This window comes from Argopecten irradians, chromosome 6, assembly GCF_041381155.1.
Source record: "Argopecten irradians isolate NY chromosome 6, Ai_NY, whole genome shotgun sequence".
In the NCBI taxonomy this organism is placed as follows: Eukaryota; Metazoa; Mollusca; class Bivalvia; order Pectinida; family Pectinidae; genus Argopecten; species Argopecten irradians.
In genome coordinates this window covers 15,639,787-15,661,694 of record NC_091139.1, presented here as the reverse complement: position 1 = coordinate 15,661,694, position 21,908 = coordinate 15,639,787, and the positions used below count along the sequence as shown (strand labels likewise).

General features: G+C 34.5%; 1 protein-coding gene across 2 annotated transcripts; it reads right to left on the bottom strand.

The window, feature by feature from the left end:
- Positions 1 to 203: 203 nt before the first annotated feature.
- LOC138325137 (uncharacterized) lies at positions 204 to 15,844 on the bottom strand. Of its 2 annotated transcripts, XM_069270588.1 has the most exons (9): positions 15,493 to 15,839; positions 9,016 to 9,159; positions 8,469 to 8,642; positions 7,178 to 7,316; positions 6,815 to 6,962; positions 4,970 to 5,227; positions 4,424 to 4,578; positions 3,620 to 3,779; positions 204 to 2,556 (listed from the first exon to the last, which is right to left on the bottom strand). In XM_069270588.1, exons 4-9 carry the CDS (start codon positions 7,185 to 7,187, stop codon positions 2,319 to 2,321), a joined length of 969 nt encoding a protein of 322 aa, XP_069126689.1. In that variant the 5' UTR covers positions 7,188 to 7,316; positions 8,469 to 8,642; positions 9,016 to 9,159; positions 15,493 to 15,839; the 3' UTR covers positions 204 to 2,318. The 2 variants fall into 2 exon arrangements, with proteins under 2 accessions (XP_069126689.1, XP_069126688.1); XM_069270587.1 differs by lacking the exon at positions 7,178 to 7,316 and having other exon boundaries at positions 15,493 to 15,844.
- Positions 15,845 to 21,908: the final 6,064 nt, after the last annotated feature.

The following is a 21,908-nucleotide window of genomic DNA, read 5'->3' as shown; positions in this document are numbered from 1 at the left end:
AAACAAAGAGAAAATTAATTATTAATATTTACACAGTAAGGATAGAATTTATGGAGGACTGGAGCTTTTGAAGACCATCTATTTCTAGAAAAGAATGAAACATTTCATGGTGTTTTAATAATGCCCTAATGACGTGACAATATTAGCAGGATCCTAATATATTTTTCCTGTTCGAACAAAATATCATATTGCATTTCTTCATATTTCAGATATGTCAAAAATTGTCGCATTTGAAAAGTTTTACATAAAACTAGTAATCTATGGTACACCAGTGTAGAAAAATCATAACTTTCGGGTATTGACTAGGAACCCAATTTTGATGAAGACATGTATACAGCCCATGTTTGTTCATGGTCAGATTACGGTACGACTTTATATTCCTATTGTGTTGTACGATTTTATTGAATCATCTTGCCTGTCTAACAAATGACATGGAATAATGATAATGGAAAAAAAAGACAAATAACTTTTTTTTCTGAAAGATGTTTTTTGTAGTACAACTTACACATATAAACATTATAACATGAGATATCATTAAATTGCAGAAGCTAAAATGTTGATGGCACAAAATAGCTGATAGTATATTTGCGATGAGAACCTATCATCAGCTAAAAAGTATAACTACACCATTCATAATTAACAGTAGAGTTAAATTTGCTATTGCTTTGAGAAACAATAATTACCATAGTTTAATGCTATACAAATTAAAACAAATATGTGATTGGAAGATATAGTTTCTGCACTGGCTATTCATTCTGCTACATCTATCAGAGTTACTTCCCTTCGTTTCCTCCGAACACAACGTGGCCATCGACTTGCGATAAGTCAAATCGCCATAGCATGTTTTACAAACGGTTTCATTTAATCCCTCCTCAACAATTGTTAATGAAAGGTATGTTTGAAATTTAAAGAAATATTTACCAAACCACATAATGAAATTTGGATGTTCTACAACAAGTATGAATTTATTCATTTATTCAAGGATGTTGATGACTTATTTACTAATAAATCCTTCATTTATTTATTATTTGTTAAAATAAAAAAATAAAAATAAAAAGAATTCATTTGTATAGAAAACTAGTCGTCTCTAAAATATTTGGGTACGTCCATTATTATATATAAACATATTTTTATATAACAATATAAATGTGTTAACAATAACATTATACAACATATTAAAATGAGTAGACATTTCTTTTGGATAAGAAGACATTATTTGGTAAAAGTACATACCAAATGAAATTTATACACGATGAAATGTGTAAAATCAAATTAAGCACTTAAATGAAGAATGATATAAACTCACGATATACGTAACAGACAATGTATTATATATAAACTAAATGATAAAGACAGAACGCTTGGTGCGACATTAGAAAAAAAACTATATCAGAAAAGAATTTATTTTCTAACGTGTGCTTTTATGATTTCATTTCTTTTCTGTTTCTATTCCGATTAAAGTAGTTATGTCGGGAATTTATATTCTAACACTGTATTATGATTCCCGTTCTTTTATGTTTCTGAAGTGGAATAGATATAAAAAATAAATATTCTATCAGTTGTTATATATGTCCGTCATCATCATGGAAAGGTTGCAATGAGGAGGTTCAACTTTCCATCGAAATATCAATCAAAAATAAAATATCTACATTGTATTCCACATTGTTTACAAAATTTCATTATTTATTATTACAACAATTAATTAAACTAATTTTGTAGATATTATAATATTTTGGCAGGTTAACGCAAATTATTATGGACTTAATTAATTCCATTACAACACACACCAGAGATCTGTGTACTACGATACAAATGTACAAGTTTTCGTGAACCTATCTTTGAAGTTCTTTGACATCATCCAATTTTGTACTAAAAAAAAATCAAAACCCAATGAGTTCAGGATGTCCCTATAGATTATACGAACTGTGAAGGCCTCCTGTTGTGTTTGGCCGTATACTAATTGAAAAGTAAACGGACCTTACCTAGTAGGAGAAACTGGAAGACATGACCATGTACCACTGACCGCCTAGTACCTGATAAAGATACCTGACAAAGTTGGAGAAACAGGAAGGCATGTCTATGAAGGTTTTTGTGGTTACTTTATCATCAACTTAGTAAACTGGAGAGAAAATACAGCAGATCCAATTGGAGGAACAGGAAGGGGAGGCCATGAAAGTCTTTGTCGCAACGTTATCATCAACTCAGTAAACTGGAGAGAAAACACAGCAGACCTAATTGTAGAAACAGGATACTGTGGTAATGAAAGTCTTTGTGGCTACGTTATCATCAACTTTTTCCAACTCTGTACCTCCGGTCGCCTAATACTTGAAGAGGAAACACAGCAGACTTAGTAGGAGAAACAGGACGGTCTGTACACATTGACCTGAAGCTGCATTATCGCCAACTATATTTGGGTCCTGCCGGATACCACCGCAATCAGTCCTCAGGACGGCTAGTAACATGTCGCGACTGGTGCCGATCATTGTGGAAACTATGGAGTCATTACAATGGGTCTCTACGGTGTCAAATAAACATCCCACGAAGGTCTTCAGAGGACTACAACAAAAATGGACAAAACTTGTATAGTGTAGCCAGCTATTTTCAGCGGGTTAAAATATTCGCAATTTGAACCACATAAATATTAAGGAATGTAAATTTTATTTGGTTTCAATTTTCGCGATATGGGTTTAGGGTATATACGGATCAATAATTTCTGATATTTCATGGAACTCTTCTCCTTTTTGTAAGAACCATATGCCAAGATGTAGTCCCTTAGAGCCCTTTGCGGAAAGTCAAGATACCCAGTAAGTCAGTATTGCATTTTTCTTAGCTCGCAATTAATGCTAATTTTATTACCACTATAACAACAAAATTATAAATATATATATAATATTTTTTATAAAATTGACCAAAATTTCAGAAAATACAAATAAACCATTTTTGTCTCTACATGCACATATATACAAACGCTACGAATTATACATATGTAAATATCAAAACATTTTTCAAATACACTTTCATACCACTTTTATTTACTAAAAAATAGTGACAAATTAATATAAAACATTACCCTACTGCAGATACACCTATCTGTTTACAAATTATTGAATTGCTAAATAATACACATAACTTTATAGATATTAATTTGTTAGGGGAATGCATTATTGTGTTATCATATCTTTATAAGAGCCATACTTTCACTTTTAAGCGTTTACATCATTATATAGTTTGTCTTTATAATGTAGTGTCTTCCATGTTGATTATTTGCATGTTATGTTAATTTCATTATCCAAATAATTTGTAAACTTGTGAATTGAAAAGAACTGGTCCGGTTTTTCAAAGGATGATTAGCTTAATCACATGATTAGTGAAATTTCAGTTCTCGTTAGCTGCAAAATTAGTTATTATATGTACACTAAAATCAGCAAATAGGTAAAGAATTGAGAAACATAACTATTTTTTTTTTGTAAAATTTGTATTACCAGAAATTATTTTACCTTGTTGTTAACTGTGATTAGCCTAATCAGCTTTGAACAACTGGCCTGAATTTAATACCGACATACAGAAAAATAATTATGTTTGGGGCAAGGTACACATGAACAGTTAGATCAATGATTACCTGCAGTAAGTAGTCCTGATGTCGTTCTCGCTCAAAGCGAGCAACGCAGTGATGTTGTCCATGCTTGCAAAAGTTGCATTTATGTCAGCAGTCATGCACTGATTCATCACGGCTTCGGAATTGTTCAGGTTCATCATACATTGAACTATTGTTTGAACACCTGAAGTACATGTCAAGGTAGACTTAGCTTAATATTGTCACAATATTATATAGATCACAAAATTATCACAATTAGAATACACATTATAATATAATTCAAGATCACATCAGAGAGCATCCTTGTATACTTTATGTTCTTTTTCAATGACGTTCTTCTTCCTAACGTCTCCATTGGCTTTGTTGAATCGGATGCTTATTCCTTTTGAGGATGAAAACATTGGCTTTTGAGCTAAAGAATGATATTTTTGACAAACTGGTGTGTGAAGGTCACAGGAATTAAAAAAAAAAAACTAAGGCGTAAGGAATGATGCATTATTTGTAAGAACAACTTTAGAATATCATCCTTTTGGCGGATTATCAATAGCTATCGCGAATTCTTTATTTTCAAATTACAGAGTTATCTGCCCTTTCAGGTAGGTATCAATTGTTATAAGTCATATTTTGCCAGTGTCCTGTCACATTTTCAGAAAACCCGACTTATTTGCGTCCTCAAAATGACGTATTGTTTGTAAGGACGGCCTCCAATGAATGCGGTGTATAGCGTGTAAGAAATGCGTGGTGCGTGTTTTGGAAAAATGACGTCACAATGGAAACCTACCCCAAATGGGCAGATAACTGTCGTTCATAAAGATTTAAGAGAATGACCTGCTTGAGCTGTAGAAGTACAATAGCCATCTGAGAATGCCTGTAAGTTCGCCTTAACGTTTCTCATGTCGACTATGTTGTTGACGAACTTATCCAGCAAGTTTACTGACGTAGGCATGTAGTGGTCTACACAGTTCATCAGATGTGAGAGGCGACTAAAACATCAAGAATGACACATCTGGACGAAAAGATATTTAGTTAGAAGCTTCAATGGCGTTTCATTTTCGACTATTTCACATGGTCACAAACTCACTGATGATGCCCTTCGCTTCGGTCTCGTAGAGAGTAAGTTAAGGGAGAAAATATCTATTGATTAGAGTAAGAGAATGGAGATCATCCGTAGGTTTCCAAAGATGCTATTTCATGATTATCTATTTTGACAACTTAACAATCTCATTGTTTGAAACATGCATTTGTATAAGAGGCTATTATTTTTTCTACCTTTTCTGTCTTTAATATTTGAAACGAAAGATGTTTTATCCGAAATATTATTTTGCGGTCTATTTTCTATATTTTCACGTTTACGATGACCTTTCAAAGACTTACCTACAAGCTCCTTCAACGATGGTTGAGATAAGCGAAGGTAGATGTTCAGAATCAGTTGTTAGTCCTATATGAACTATAAGAGGCATGGAGCATCTCAAAAGAGCACTCTCGAGGATATTTTCAGATTCAGAAACAACTTGTGTTTGTTGACAAGCAGTTGTCATCAAACCGCTGGTCATATCAGCAACTCCTTGATGAATGTTTTGGCTACAGCCAAATGTTTGTATCGTTATGCATTTGGTTGTCTCTTTCAGGCTTCTATAAAACAAGGAACAAGTATATAGGCTTAACATGTAAGAGATTTATTAGTCACCATATCAACAAAATTAAAACTATTAAAAGTGGCTATTGTATAGTCCGTATCCTCCATATAATGTTCACACTTCGACATTAAAACTAGTAGTTACTGCTCCTGTAAAGTGCTCAGCATAAAGGAAATGGGACGACTGGTTTTCAGTATAATATGACAGGGTGGATTTTTCTATGTCTATAGCGGCATGATTCATTGTGATAGCACTATCAAAAGCACAAACGTTTCACTATTATAAAGAGTCACAACACAAACGTAGTCTCCTAAAACGCCGTATTTACGGAAGGCCGTCCTTTAATAATTTTGGCTGTAAATAGAACGTAAATAATCAACCAACCAACCAACAAAATACTTTGACATTCATCCTCTCTGTGTACCCAACAACTGCATACTAGTACGTTCTTAAATGCTAAAGCGAAGAACCTTTCTAACTGTATATGCAAAGTGAATACTGAAAAACGAAATTTTCGCTAAGTTTGTCAATTATAGAGCCTCAACGACAATTTGTGATAAATTCAACTTTTCGCGTCTTCATTTTAAGGCAAAGGAAAAGTAAAATTCACTACGTATTGCAAGATGATATTGTAGATTATTCAGTGCTTCAATAGCGGTTACAAGAATTGTTTGCGGGCGGATGGTTGTACAATGCGTTACAGAAAAAATGTCTGACTGTAAGTTTTGGGAGGTATGCAGTATATTCGTGTTGCGTCTTCTTGTGACAGTGGAACTCTTTCCCTTTTTTCTACTATCCCATTTAAGCATGCCGCTGACGTACAAGGGACAAAATGTTCCTCCATAATATTCCACCATCAGATAACGGTGGGCTATAAGCTAACTTATGGCGATAAGCTCAAAAATACAAACTAATAATCAATACCTATCAGCAGGAACAGATAGCTCTATAATATACAAGTACAGAACAAGTTCCTAATACAAATAAAGTCTGATACTGTAAACAAACTGATTTCGTGTGCGAATAAATTTCAATGTTATACGCATCTTTCTCCGTCTGTTCGAGGTTTAAACTTTCTACTTTTACCATTTTTTATAAAGTTGCAGCACTGGAAGTATTTTTAGCTTTAAAAGTAAAAAAATCTTTTTTTAACGTGTACAGGTTTAAAATAGCTCGGAAGTATCCGAACTGTTCCGATCTATTCCGATCTGTACTGGTATTGCCGATATTTAGCACGTGATACTGCTCGGGAGGTTCCGATCTATACGGGTATCGCCAATGTCGCTCACGTGATGCAACTCAGTTTTCCGATATTACCCGAAAGTTTGTAACATGGCGTTGACTGTGGCGGTTCTTTCAAAACGTGTGATATTTCATGCGACATTTACTGCTATGTCAATAGTATATTGGTGTTTTCATGGATCTGAACCATCATATATAAGCATTCATATTCACACATTGTATGTTTTATGAGAGTTTGTGATGGTGAAAATTACAAGAAATACAACTTATAAGTCTTCGCGAAAATGAGTTGATTTATGGTAGTATATAGAGACTGATGTAAATAAAAATAATAACATACGGGCACCAAGCGTCCTGGTATGTCACTGCTGTGTCTGTTAGCTGGGGGCTCAAAGCCATTGCCGCCTCGGTTATACCATGTAATCCAACACAAGAAGCTGAACCAACAATCACATCACTCAGGCAGCCGGGAACCTCTCTCTTCAGATCTACAAATAAAGCCAATATATATTTAATACGCCGAAGTAACTCAAACAGCGATATGTGAACATTCGTTTTCCCCTGGCATTATCACTGTGTATTTGAATGACACCAATATTGAATGAAATATATAATGTACTTAATGCGTATTGAAATTTAGTGTATACAAAGATAAACCAAGATTTATGTATATTTCAGTAAAATGTATTTCTTAACATCTTACCTTCTGTCATCCTACAGAATGTGTTTTTTAACACCTGTGCACCTGTCCCACGTTTACTATTGACGATATAACACGGTCTGTTATTTTAGAACTGTTCGGCATAGTAACGTCCAGGCACGACTGGAAATCGGTCAAGTTCCTACCAAAATAATATGAAGCCTTACATAAGAAATGTTTTTATAATGTTCCACTGTCTTAAAAGGCTAAATATTCAGTGACTTGGTCTAATGAGTCAAATTTAGCCATAAAACACATTATCCTCGATATTCAAGGGGTTACACTCAATGTCGTTACTTCCATCCATGATATGACATAGCCTAGATCTAATGTTGGTTATTCCGAATTTGCATATTACAGAGTTATCTGCACTTGCGGGTAGGTATTGATTGTGACGTCATGTGATTGCGAGCGTAACGTCAAACGTTTCGGAGAAAACAACGTGAATTGCGCTCACAAAATGATGACATAACAATCGATACCTACCCGCAAGGGAGCTAACTCTGTAATATGCAAAGACGGAATAACGACAGTGATAGTAATTCCCGGAATATTGAGGATGGTAACACATGGGCCAAACAGCAACTATATACACTTTGAAGAAACTTTGATAATAAAGGCATGTTTGGCGTTGTTGGTATCGTTAAAGAAAGGCAAACACTTTGTAACATAGGTATTATCAATTTGATTTTTCAACAGCCTGACAGTCACTTTTTAAGTCGATACTAGGAAATAAACAACCTTCTTTTCGTGGATTTCATAGATTGCTACTGTATGTTACATATTTGTTTGGTATATTTCTCTCTTTTCTGTATCAAGAAGTTTTATCATTTTAATAACGAGTTCTAAAATATATAAAATCAATAAAGTTATTCAAATTAAGTCCACGTTCATTAGGGAACATTTACAACAATGTCGATAAGTTTGCGCTATTTGAAAGGGCAATACCATTCCATCACCTAATTTGTGTTGCATAAAGTGTGAAATATGATCACTGTTGAAGTACCTTTATAGCATATCAATCTAATTCAGAAGTTACACATATTCCCCATATCTTACCTACATATTCTACATATCTTACCTACATATTTCCCATATCTCACCGACATATTCCCCATTTCTGACCTACATATTCCTCATCTACTTATTCCTCTTATCTGACCTACATATTCCTCATATCTGACCTACATATTCCTCATATCTGACCTACATATTCTTCATATCTGACCTACATATTCCCCATATCTGACCTACATATTCCTCATATCCTACCTACATATTCACCATATCTTACCTGCAGACTCCGCTACCAATGGCATCGGTAAGGTTTGCCTCGTATTTCAGGGTTTCGTTTATGATTTCGAAGAGGTCGATAGATGTTCCAATTTTTCCAATAATATGGACAAGTTCTTCAATGGTACTCTCGTAAGTCGTACATGCGCACTGAACAAAGCCCGAATCAAGTGCCCTGTCAAAAATGATAATCAATGTAACAACTAACAATTTTATAAACTGATATTATATTTATAAATGTTTCTACTATGTGCTAATACATTGTACTTCATTGGATGTTGAAATCACTATATATGTTTATCTATGTGTAAGATTTACCCATATACGTTTTGAGCTGCATTTCACAATTTGTTTTACATAATTCATTTATTAACGTATCATTTGACATATGACATAGTTTAAAAAAATAAGATAAATGACCTAACCATGATTTTATACATTTTGGTTATACCAATTATATACCAGTCTAAAGTAAAGATATGCATTTCAAATTTGCCAATGGCGACTGACAGCACGAGCCCTGTTTATAGTATATGGTCTGTACTCACAGACACATGGACGCGTCAAAAGCAGGAGCCCCTCCGTGACTATCTGCCGCTACGGCCATCACATAAAAGCCAATCAGGAAACTAGCTAGCATCACGTGATACTTGTTCATCGTCATGATTGGTCGCATCAATGCCACGTGACTTCTGAAACAATAATCGAAAAGTGTCAAAGCATGTATACCTAGGGGGAAAAAGATGACGCGATTTTTTTAATAATGAATAATAATGATTTTGGGCAAACTCCATAATAGCTGTAATAAACGATATACAGTATGTATAATTAGTACAATAATTTAAGGGAACAATTTCTACCTCGAAAAGCAATAATATTACCTCTAAAATCCAGAGCGGAACACACCTTAGTATATCAGAAATACATTGTAGTTGCAAACAACACATTAGCTATGATATAAGGTGTCCGATCGTTGTTTTCAATAGTATGCTTCAGTGGGATCGATCGTACTTTAAAATGCGCCAAAGTTCTGGAGTTCGTCGTATAAAACATCTTCAATTCTTATAAATCACATAGATAATTAATTGTGTGAGACCTTCTTCCCCTTTCGAATGTTTTGATCTGGATGTCATAGACTTACTATACACATGCATGTTAAGCAGAGGGAGAGAAACCATCGTGACCAAAGTTGTTGATTTGATTTGATGAGTAGGTTTAATAGTGGGATTTATTTATAGCGCTATCCCAAACGGTCACATTAAACTATTTATATATTAGCTTGAAACTAATTTTAAGAGTTTTTATTAACTTTTAGCGATATTGCGATTTCCAGAAAAAAAACATCAATGGCAAGTTTTGAGAGAACTAATTGCATTGAAATGCTTCACTATAGGTTATCTCAAATACAAAAATTACAAAAAGTAAAAAACTTCAAGTGCTTAAAGATACGAACACACTCGCAACTCCCCGGATGTAACTAACGTAAATGTTTTGTGATATCCCGAGGCTGCGCTCATAAGTAATATTTCCGAAGCGAAGCCTATTATAGACTAGAAAAAACTTCTGAAGGCAATCCGAACTCAGTATTGATAAGAACCAAAAGCGCACAACAAAACTAAAATATATTTTAAAAATGCTCCACTGCCGACAGAGCATAAATGACAATCATCATTTGAACAGTAATCGGTGCCCGATCCTGTTGCTAAAATGGCAATAAAATATGTTTAAACTAAGTAATTGGTGTTTAATCGTTGACATATATGTCTAATTAACACATAATTATATGAAATAATTAATTTTGCTTTTGGTGCATGCGCAATCACTACTTCATTTCATATAGGACATAGTGCCATGAATTTTTTTCGGGATGCAATTTCTTATTTTTGATTTTTTTATTTTTACGTGAAATTAGAAGCTCTAACTTGTCAATCGTGGTAAGTAAAGTAAGTAACTTTGGTAACTAAAGAAAAATACTCAATCGTCTGCTGCTGTTTTTAATAGAGGAAAATTTGTCAACGGTGGAGCATCTATAAATGAAGCTGAACTAACAAGAGCAAAACGCCAACAGAAATATTCTGTATTTGTAGGGAGGTACTGCGTGCTACCTCAGGTCTCAATGAGTTCTACGTCATATAAGTAACGTTTGCTCTCAAAAAATGACGTCACAATCGATAACTACCCGCAAAGGGCAAAAACTCTGCAAAGACGGAATATATTTAAATACAAGGATTATACTAAGATCACACCTCGTGAAAATATGTAGTATACTGATCATATTCAAATGAAAATAGAAAATGTCGGTAAACATGTTCTGATTCATCGTTTTCTCCACTTAACGATTAGGTAAAAAAAAAGTTCAAACTAGATGCGAATAATGATATTGACAACAGAAGCACAAAATCCATCAACAGTTCTCACGCATGGCTGAATTCACATAATGGCAGTGGAGTCTAACGCGATGCGGTAAACATTTATATCCCTTAAAGGCCCACTACCTTTCCGGAGCAAGACATTAAAGTTTCTTAAAAACCTTAATAACACCAGAAAATATATACCGATGGCCTAAGATGAGGTTACAACACCAAACATGCACAAGATTTCCTGCGTAATACATGATAACAGTGGCGAGTCATTACGCTGTTTTGCCGTCTGACGCAATGATACTCAACTACCGTGCGGTATTTAGGACGACGGCGGGAAACATAAGACGACCCGCGTTATGAAAATTAACATTTTATTCATTTTAATCGAATTGTTCAGAAAGTGATGATATTTGTAAGTTAACGGTAAGTTAATAACTTTTGTAACTCTACAAAATTATCGATCTCCTTTTACATTCCCATTTTAAAAATTAAAAGCCGTTTCGGAGAGGTAGTGGGCCTTTAAAGTAGACTCTGACCTAGTGTGTGCTACTTTGTTCAGGACGGCAATTTTGTTTATTTACAAATTATTGATAAACAAGAAACACTCTATTGATATTGATGTTTTATGTTTGCCCTTTTTGGGACAGCCTATTAGTTTTGACTGATGGTCTGCACGTAGACTGTTCTTGCCAGTACATCGGGTTGTGTTTTTAGTAGTGGCGGTGTCGGTTTTCTAATGGAATGTCGCAGCAATGAAAGCATAAATAAAACCTACTTTAAAGTTTTGGGGTTTTTTTATTCTAAAAGTTACCTCAATGTTCAGTGAACCATGACAAGTCAACTGAACACCAATAGAGATAAAAATAGATGACGCCTGAATCCTTATGTCGAAAAGATTGTACGTTTCAATGATTATCTCATCGGAGATGTCTAAAAGGTATACTTACTATATCCTATATAATATAAGAATATATGGTCGAGTGAGAAAATAATTATATATATGGTCAATGCTCATGGTTTTATTTGCATCAGAGTATCAATAAAGTTGAAAGGAAATGTAGATGAAATATTAACTATCAATCAGTCCGATTGATTAAGAAGTTGAACTAGTTTAACGTCTTATCAACAGCTATGGTCAGCGATGGATGATCCTTCTTGATGCAAAATTCTTAAAATTTGAAATACGGTAAAGCCGGTAATTTTTGTTGGGAAACCTTTCGCGATTTGATCACAAATCAATAACATTATTTTATTGGTTTTAAATTTTCACGATCTGGATTTAAAAGAATATATATGTATGATTCAACCATTTTTCTCAATATTTTGCTGATCAAGTTTTCGAAATTAAAGGATTTTGCGAAAATATCATCTCCACGAAAATATCATCCCTACGAAAGCGGTTATATATGATATGCCATCTGTTGTGTATGATGCATGTCTTGGCATATTATGGTAATTTGTTTGTGTCGTGTCTCCCTGGAATACGATGCTTCGGTGAACATACTTTCTTTTTCCCAACCATTCAGTTTGAACAACTAAGAGCGCAGTATAGCGCGATTATTTGAGTTATAATGTTTGTCATACCACAGACTTTCAAAACAAACAAGAATCCACAATACTTCACACATTACATACAGACGAACAGAGGAAACCTTCCTTCTGTTTGTTTAGCTTATTTAAGTATTAAAATACATATATAATTTATATTATGGAAATATAACACAAAAAGAAGAAAAAAAGCAACTTAGGAATAAGAAAAAAGATCTCAAGACTATGGTACATGTATGTCCCGACCAGGGCATATAATCCAGTACCTTTCTCGCGGTGGTAAAATGCTAAAGCTAAAGGTGAGAAGGAAGAAGGGAAACAATAGGATCATAGTTGCCTTTCATAATTATGAAAAAGGGACAGCAGACATCCGCCTAAATAGCCCTTGTTGTTGATAGGACAGTAAACATTATCAATCAACCAACAAGGTTTTAATGTTGAAATAGGTATATACTTGTGTCTATATATTTATTTTATTTCTTCAGTCATTTTTATCTTTTTGTGTATCAGTCATTTAAATCATTATTTACATGTAAATTGTATATTAAAAGCACATAAAAGTACAGTATACGAACGACAACATAAATGTACAGAAATAATAATAGATATCAACAATAAGATTAAACTAGACTTCTACAACTTTCCAAATATGTTAACTGGTGTATTCACATTCAAAACAGCAACGGGAATCCTATTCAATATTTTGATAATTGATTTAGAAAAGCTTTCAGGTGACCTAAGGTTATAGGATGTGAATGTAGAACTATCGCCAGAGTTACAAGGTTGTAGATGTTATCACACTACATGTATATGAATACGGATCGACTGACAGCCGAATGATCCGAAACTCACAAACCAACATCTGTTGCCATACTGCTGCATGTATTGTTAGTCTAATGCACAATGCATCTTTGAATAAACAATATTTGATATATTATAAATCAATTTACCGTAATATATATCACAACTATTTATAGGTAGATGTCAGTGCACTGTATTAATAATTTTTTGAAAGTTCGTATCATCTGAAAATTATTTATTAGCCATGTTGTTGAAATTTGTTATAATAATGGAATATTGGGACATATTCATGAGAGAATATATTAAAAATGACATCATAATTTCTGTTGATATACAAGAAAAATCTGATGTCCATCATCCAATCTGTTTGAAAACACATAACCTAATGCGCACTGCATTTCACAGACGATTTGACAATAACGAGATCTCGTTCTAATGATATTTATTTCCTCTGTACTTCATTTCAAATGCATCTGGCTACATCAATCGAACAAAGACATTTTGTCACAGCCCACTCATGCATGAAGCTCCTATGGGCGAAATATCTAACCACACGGACATCATTCTAAAAGCTCTCTAAACTATTTCGTCCACGATCTTTGGAAGTAACACTTTGAATAGTTACCAGAACGTGACCCCGTATGGGATGTTGTCAGATCCTCTGTGAGAAGTTAGAATATGAGTATGAATTGTTAAAGGCGATTAATTGCCTAATTAATTGCTTTCCTAATGCCCCTCTTACCACCGCCCCTTTTTATACATTGAAATGAGCGTCCGCCCTTGTGAGGGTGGCTCCCAGTTTCAGTTGTGTTCCAGCTTAAAGTGAACAGTCGGGCAAGGATGGCTAAAGTCGGTAAAAATGGTGTGAATGTATCCAGTATAATTTCTTATGAAATGGAAAAATAAAATCTCTCGTCAAAATCTGTTTGCGTACGAAGAAATTAATTTAAAGTATGGAAATTCTAAAACGTCCTCCCGGCTCACTTGTGTCCGTGGTTACATTTCCACGCAGCCTCGCTTTCAATGCTTTCAACTTTTCTGTACTTTAATGGTCAGAACTGGGAAACTAAGCAGAACCTGACCTTCGTATCAATATGTGAGAATTTTTGGAAGGCCAATGAACGCATTCAGACTGGTTTTCTTTGCCCGACTATTCACTTTAAGTTTCAGCAATAAAGGGAATCGGACGACTGGTTTGCCTATTGTCCTTAAAAGGTGACAATGGGTGTTTGGTACGGTGTAGTTAGCAGTATGCTTCAATGAGATAGCATTATACAATGACATGACATTGTATATGTATTCTCCAAATCTTAAACACTGGCCCTGGCTTTTAGTGCCAAATTAAAAATGTTTATTTTACTCTAAGGTTTTAAGGCAGTTATAAATATTTCTCTATTAAATATCAGATATCAAAATTAATGGGAAAAAAACATACAACGAGTATTTGTACATATTGATCCAATAGAGACATTACATGCATGCAGTTCAATTACCATTTTCAAATATCTTGTCATTTTTGTCAGCACGTCGTCTTTTACATGAAAATACACTTTTTATGTGTGCCGGTTATCTTGTCATTTTTGTCAGCACGTCTTCTTTTATATGAACATACACTTTAAATGTGTGCCGGTTTACTGTGTCCGCTCCAGTGAATAGTTCATTCGTTTTATCGCTTCCAAATTAACACATGCCACATCATTAACTCATCCCCCCCCCCCCCCTGAAGACACACTTAGGCTCGTCTTAATCAAAGACTAGACCAGTTCAGTTTGTAATTTCAGAGGTGAATGACTTAAGTGAAGATGAACACAACACCTATGATTTCTAGAAAGTGTTTGCTCCAAGCGTAATAACATAAACACGTATGTCAACGGTTTTTAATTTTTCCCTTCAAAAATAAGTATGCGACTAGATCAGTAAAATTGATGGTGTATATACACTGAAATATGTACATCATGAACACTGCCCCCATGACTATGAATTCGATTGTTTGTATAATCTTTCTTCTCTTATGTATTATAAAGTATACGGTCATTTGATGAAATAATTCCCATTATTTGGACGATAACACTTAAAACCTCAAAACAACGTGATGTTAATAAACACAATTTCATGAAGCAATTCTTAGATCCTTATGCTGAAAATAGCGATAACAGCCATGTTGCCCGACTTTGTATGCACCGAAGTTAAATGCTGGTACCCTCATTGCTGAACATCACTAAACCTCACATACTACAAGTCTTTAACTAGACTTGGTCACTCGACTTGACCAGTAAATGACCTATGTCTAGCATCAAACATCTTTGTACTTACCTGTTTACGCTCCGAATCCGCCTCCTAGTACGATTGTTGGGCGGGTGAATGAGAGGTCGTCTCGTTCTAACACAGCATAGGGTTACAATATGGGGGAGTGGGGTAGGGCAGTAATCACAGCTGTAACCGTCTCTACTGTATGTCCAGGTACCGACAAAACATTGAGCAGTAACAGGGACGTTGTCCAATTGACAACTGATTAAATAAACTATAAGATAACTCACAAATAAAAATGTGCAGTATCGATGATGTCACAATTCAGTGATTTTCCAACAACATGAATATTCAGACTGAAATTATTGAACTCTAGATACTATGCGGCCGTACTTGGACGAAAGAAATGTTATGAAAACGTCATCCAGGTATGCAATCCATCCCCAGGAAGAAGATTTACAGAATTATGAGGTAGTGAGGAATTTCAGGGACAGAACTCGGACGTGGTTTGGAACTTCAAAATTATGTTATGACTAGGAATAGACATGTTTTATCTTTGTAACAATAATTCCACTATTCTGTATTTGCATATTAAAGAGTTTTCTGCCCTTGCGGGTAGGTATTGATTGTGACGTCGAGCTTAACGTCATAGTTTTCGGAGAAAACGACGTGGATTGCGCTCACAAAATAGTGACGTAACAATCGATACCTACCCTCAAGGGAGCTAACTCTGTAATATGCAAAGACGGAATGGTATCAAGCAGTTGATTTTAATTCGTTATTCTTTATCAAGTACGAAATTAACAAGTTTTTACACAAAACCATTATTTCATGTTATACAGTATCAATGACGTTCATGGTTTTTTGGGGTTTTATTTTTCGTTTATGCACAAGTGGATGTTCAGACACTAAACGAGAATGTTCCAAAAGAATGTAAATGAAGACTGCGAGAAAGTTTTATAGTTATAGCTACAGCATAGTTAGTCCTCTATACCTGCAAATATCATTATAGTTTTTTAAGATATTTGGTCTGATTTATTAGGCAAATGGTTTTTGTAAAAAAAATATACCTAATAATAAAGGCAGGTTTATTGGACTAATCTTAGCAACCATTTTCTCAATGTCCCACTCTGTCAATAATTAACTTACATAATATATACTAATAAACTTTATTTATTGAGGATGAATTTACATGTTAAGCCAAAGGCTTTCTACCACATGGTCCTCCTGTTTGCCCGACTGTTCACTTTAAGTTTCAGCAATAAAGGGAATCGGACGACTGGTTTGCCTATTGTCCTTATAAGGTGACAATGGTTGTTTGTTATGGTGTAGTTAGCAGTATGCTTCAATGAGATAGCATTATACAATGACATGACATTGTATATGTATTCTCCAAATCTTAAACACTGGCCCTGGTTTTTAGTGCCAAATTAAAAATGTTTATTTTACTCTAAGGTTTAAAGGCAGTTATAAATGTTTCTCTATTAAATATCAGATATCAAAATTGATGGGAAAAAACATACAACGAGTATTTGTACATAATGATCCAAAAGATACATTACATGCATGCAGTTCAATTACCATTTTCAAATATCTTGTCACTTTTGTCAGCACGTCGTCTTTTATATGAAAATACACTTTTTATGTGTGCCGGTTATCTTGTCATTTTTGACAGCCCGTCGTCTTTTATATGAACATACACTTTAAATGTGTGCCGGTTTACTGTGTCCGCTCCAGTGAATAGTTCATTCGTTTTATCGCTTCCAAATTAACACATGCCACTTCATTAACTCATCCCCCCCTGAAGATACACTTAGGCTCGTCTTAATCAAAGACTAGACCAGTTCAGTTTGTAATTTCAGAGGTGAATGACTTAAGTGAAGATGAACACAACACCTATGATTTCTTGAAAGTGTTTGCTCCAAGCGTAATAACATAAACACGTATGTCAACGGTTTTTAATTTTTCCCTTCAAAAATAAGTATGCGACTAGATCAGTAAAATTGATGGTGTATATACACTGAAATATGTACATCATGAACACTGCTATGAATTCAATTATTTGCATTGTTTTTCTTCTCTTATGTATTATAGAGTATACGGTCATTTGATGAAATAACTCCCATTATTTGAACAATAACATTTAAAATCTCAAAACAAGGCGATGTTAGTGAACACAATTTCATGAAGCCATCCATAGATTCTTATGCTGATTATAGTGATAATAGCCCTGTTGCCCGACTTTGCATGCACCAAAGTTAAATGCTGGTACCCTCATTGCTGAAAATCACTAAACCTCACATACTACTAGTCTTTAACTAGACTTGGTCACTCGATTTGACCAGTAAATGACCTATGTCTAGCATCATCAAAAATCTATGTACTTACCTGAAAGCGCTCCGAATCCGCCTCCTAGTACGATTGTTGGGCGGGTGAATGAGAGGTCGTCTCGTTCTAACACAGCATAGGGTTACAATATGGGGGAGTGGGGTAGGGCAGTAATCACAGCTGTAACCGTCTTTACTGTATGTCCAGGTACCGACAAAACATTGAGCTGTAACAGGGACGTTGTCCAATTGACAACTGATTAGATAAACTATAAGATAACTGACAAATAAAAATGTACATTATCGATGATGTCACAATTCAGGGATTTTCCAACAACATGAATATTCAGACTGAAATTATTGAACTCTAGATACTATGCGGCTGTACTTTGATTAAAGAAATGTTATGAAAACGTCATCCAAGTATGCAATCCATCCCCAGGAAGAAGATTTACAGAATTATGAGGTAGTGAGGAATTTCAGGGACAGAACTCAGCATGTCATCGAAAAGAATGGCGGTCACCTCGCGCACAAAACAGTAATAAGGGCACGGTATAACATACGGTAAATTCTTGGAACTTCAAAATTATTTCGTGACTAGGAATAGACATGTTTTATCTTTGTAACAATAATTCCACTATTCTGTATTTGCATATTAAAGAGTTTTCTGCCCTTGCGGGTAGGTATTGATTGTGACGTCGAGCTTAACATCATAGTTTTCGGAGAAAACGACGTGGATTGCGCTCACAAAATAGTGACGTAACAATCGATACCTACCCTCAAGGGAGCTAACTCTGTAATTTGCAAAGACGGAATTGTATCAAGCAGTTGATTTTAATTCATTATTCTTTATCAAGTACGAAATTAACAAGTTTTTACACAAAACCATTATTTCATGTTATACAGTATCAATGACGTTCATGTTTTTTTTTTTTTTTTTTTTTTTTTTTTCCGTTTATGCACAAGTGGATGTTCAGACACTAAACGAGAATGTTCCAAATAGATATGAATGAAGCTGCGAAAAAGTTTTAAAGTTATAGCTACAGCATAGTTAGTCCTCTATACCTGCAAATATCATTATGGTTTTTTATGATTTTTGGTCTGATTTATTAGGCAAATGGTTTTTGTAAAAAAAAATACACCTAATAATAAAGGCAGGTTTATTGGACTAAAGCACAGTTAAACTTGTCTTAGCAACCATTTTCTCAATGTCCCACTCTGTCAATAATTAACTTACATAATATATACTAATAAACTTTATTTATTGAGGATGAATTTACATGTTAAGCCAAAGGCTTTCTACCACATGGTCCTCCTGTTAGTAAAATATAATATCATTTGTTAGTTAAAATAGCAGACAAATTAAGCAAATTTATAAACAATCACAAAAATATCACAGAAAATATACTTAAAATTATCGCAGGATGCATAAATCTCATGCATAGTTATTACGTCATATGCCTTGTATACATATATGCTAATATAGCAAATAATAAAAATTGACATAGTTACATGCTAATATTACATAATCTAAAATAAGTATGCATAGTATTATAAGGAATTCAAATAAGAAACTCAGATAGAAAAATGATTAGCCATCACAATAAAAATACAATACTGGTCTATGATAGTGATATACAGTACTGGACAAGATTTCGTTTAAAGTTTGGTATCTTTGAATTTTCTTCGTGTCATTTGGTAAATGATTCAAATCATTGATGCTGTTTACAAGAAATTGCTATGAATAAAATACAGTTCTGTGTTTAGGCACTTTAAAATTATTTTGACATGAGAATCTTGTATTTCTATTATGAGTCTCTCGTACAAGAGACACATTTTCTGATAAGTATTCAGGTACATTCTGGCTAAAACATTTACGTAACATACAAAGTCTTCTGAATTTGAAATATTTGTCTAAGGACATTCATTTAAGGCAGTAAAACATATCTTGAGATGGTGTATCATAAGGTGCACCTAAAATAAGCCTAGCTGCCAGCTTCTGGGCCTTGAGAAGCTTGCCCATCAGATTTAAGTTGCATCCTGACCATACTGCATACAATATTAAAAAAAATGTGGAAACAGTTAAAAAATTTCAATTTCCCTTCCATGGGTAAATATGGACTAATACGTCATAGTAAGTCTAATCTTTGTCTTACTTTAGATAAAATAGCTGTGACATGATTTACCCATGTAAGACAATCATCTATGTGAACACCAAATAATTTCTCATTTCTTACTTGTTCCAATGGTTCACCACACAACGATAAATTAAGGTTTACAATTTCTACGTTGCTTTTGTTTAGAGCAAATGTACATGCATTTAGTTTTTTTGACATTCAACAACATTTTGTTTTCTGTACACCAGACACTAACATTACATGTCTGTAGCAGTCGAAACATGTAACGGCAGGTCATTTATAAACATTAAACATAAGGGGACCTAAAATTGACCCTTGAGGTACACCGTGTGTTACTTTACATGTATTTGATAAACGACCACCAAGGGAGACAATTTGGCTTCTATCCTCTAAGTAGGATTTGAACCACAACATTGAATTGTTTTCAATTTTATACATGCTCATCTTCTGTACTAAACCATCATGATATACAAGGTCAAACGCCTTGTTAAAATCGACTAGTATAACACCTGTGCTAAAACCATCATCTATATTCTTTGCCCAAGAATTGACAATATTTCGCAGTGCAGTTTTAACTTTCACAGGAGTGATTCTGACGGAAACCTGACTGTGTTGATACAATAAAATGGTTATCAGAAAGGTATTTATAAAAAGTGCGGTGAACATACTTTTCGAGAATTTTGGAAAGTATTTGTAAAACAGATATTGGTCTAAAATTGCTTACATCTGCAGTACTACCACTTTTATGAAGGGGAGTAACTCTAGCCAACTTCCACCGTGTTGGATATCTGCCAGATCTAATACTAAGGTTCAAGAGGTAGGTGAGAGACGGAGCTATTTCAACATGGATACGTTTCAATAGCTTAGCACTGATATCGTCAACACCTGTTGCTTTCTTTAGATCCAACTCTTTTAAAAATTTGGTAACAAAATCAGGAGAAACTTCTGGAATACCAAACCTAGTATCATTTCCTAGTTTTGAATCTATATAATGCTTCAGTTTATGAAAAGAAATTGATACATTTTCAATTTGTGAGGTCAATTTACCAGCGACCTCGGTAAAGTATTTATTAAGATAATTTGCTATTTCACTGTTTTTTTTGGAATACACTCTCATCATTGATAGTTTGTCAAGGTTAGTTTCAATACCTTTATTGAAGTAACATGATTTTGCCTTACGGACCATAGATACAACTTTGTTACGTTGCATTTTATCATTTTCAATGTCACCTTGTTGTTTGAATAAGTCTCTAAGCTTTATTTGTTCTACAATGGACTCATCTAGCCACTCGGGTTGTTTGGGTCGTTTAACCCGACGCACCATTTTAGGGATATGTTCATCAACGACACCGAAGAGTACCCAAATATCTAAGACATCGTCCACGTCATCAAAAGTTTCAATGACTGACCACGGGATGTTTGCGATTGCGTCCCTAAACAAGTGCTCATCAAAGTTCTTAAACAATCGGTATGTCATATTGGAGTGCATGAACTTTGAGCCATATGATTGTTTACGTACGATACACACAGGATAGTGATCACTGAGACCATTTTTGACTACTTTCACAGCACGAGCAAACTTGGGTGCTGACGTATATACATGGTCAATGAGTGTTGAGGTATCAGCGACGCGAGTTGGTAAGTTTCAGTTAGATCTGTAAGATTTTCACAATTTGCACTTTTCAGATTTATCTTAAAATCACCAAGTAAAATGAATTCATTTCCTTCCTGCTGACATTTGGATAAAAATACTTTAAACTGTTCAAGTCATAGTGTAGAGTTACAGTTTGGGGGTCTGTACACATTCCCAATAAGTAATGGCTTTGGACATTTGAAGTGTATTTGGACACACAGTACTTCGAGATTATCGATTTCAAGATCTGAGCGCCTAATGTATGGAGTAACGTTTTTAATGTAAGTACCCACACCACCATGACGGCTCCATTCACGTCGACCAAGGCGTTCTAGAGAGTATCCCGAAATGGATATTTCTTCACTCTGGATTGAAGAAGTAAGC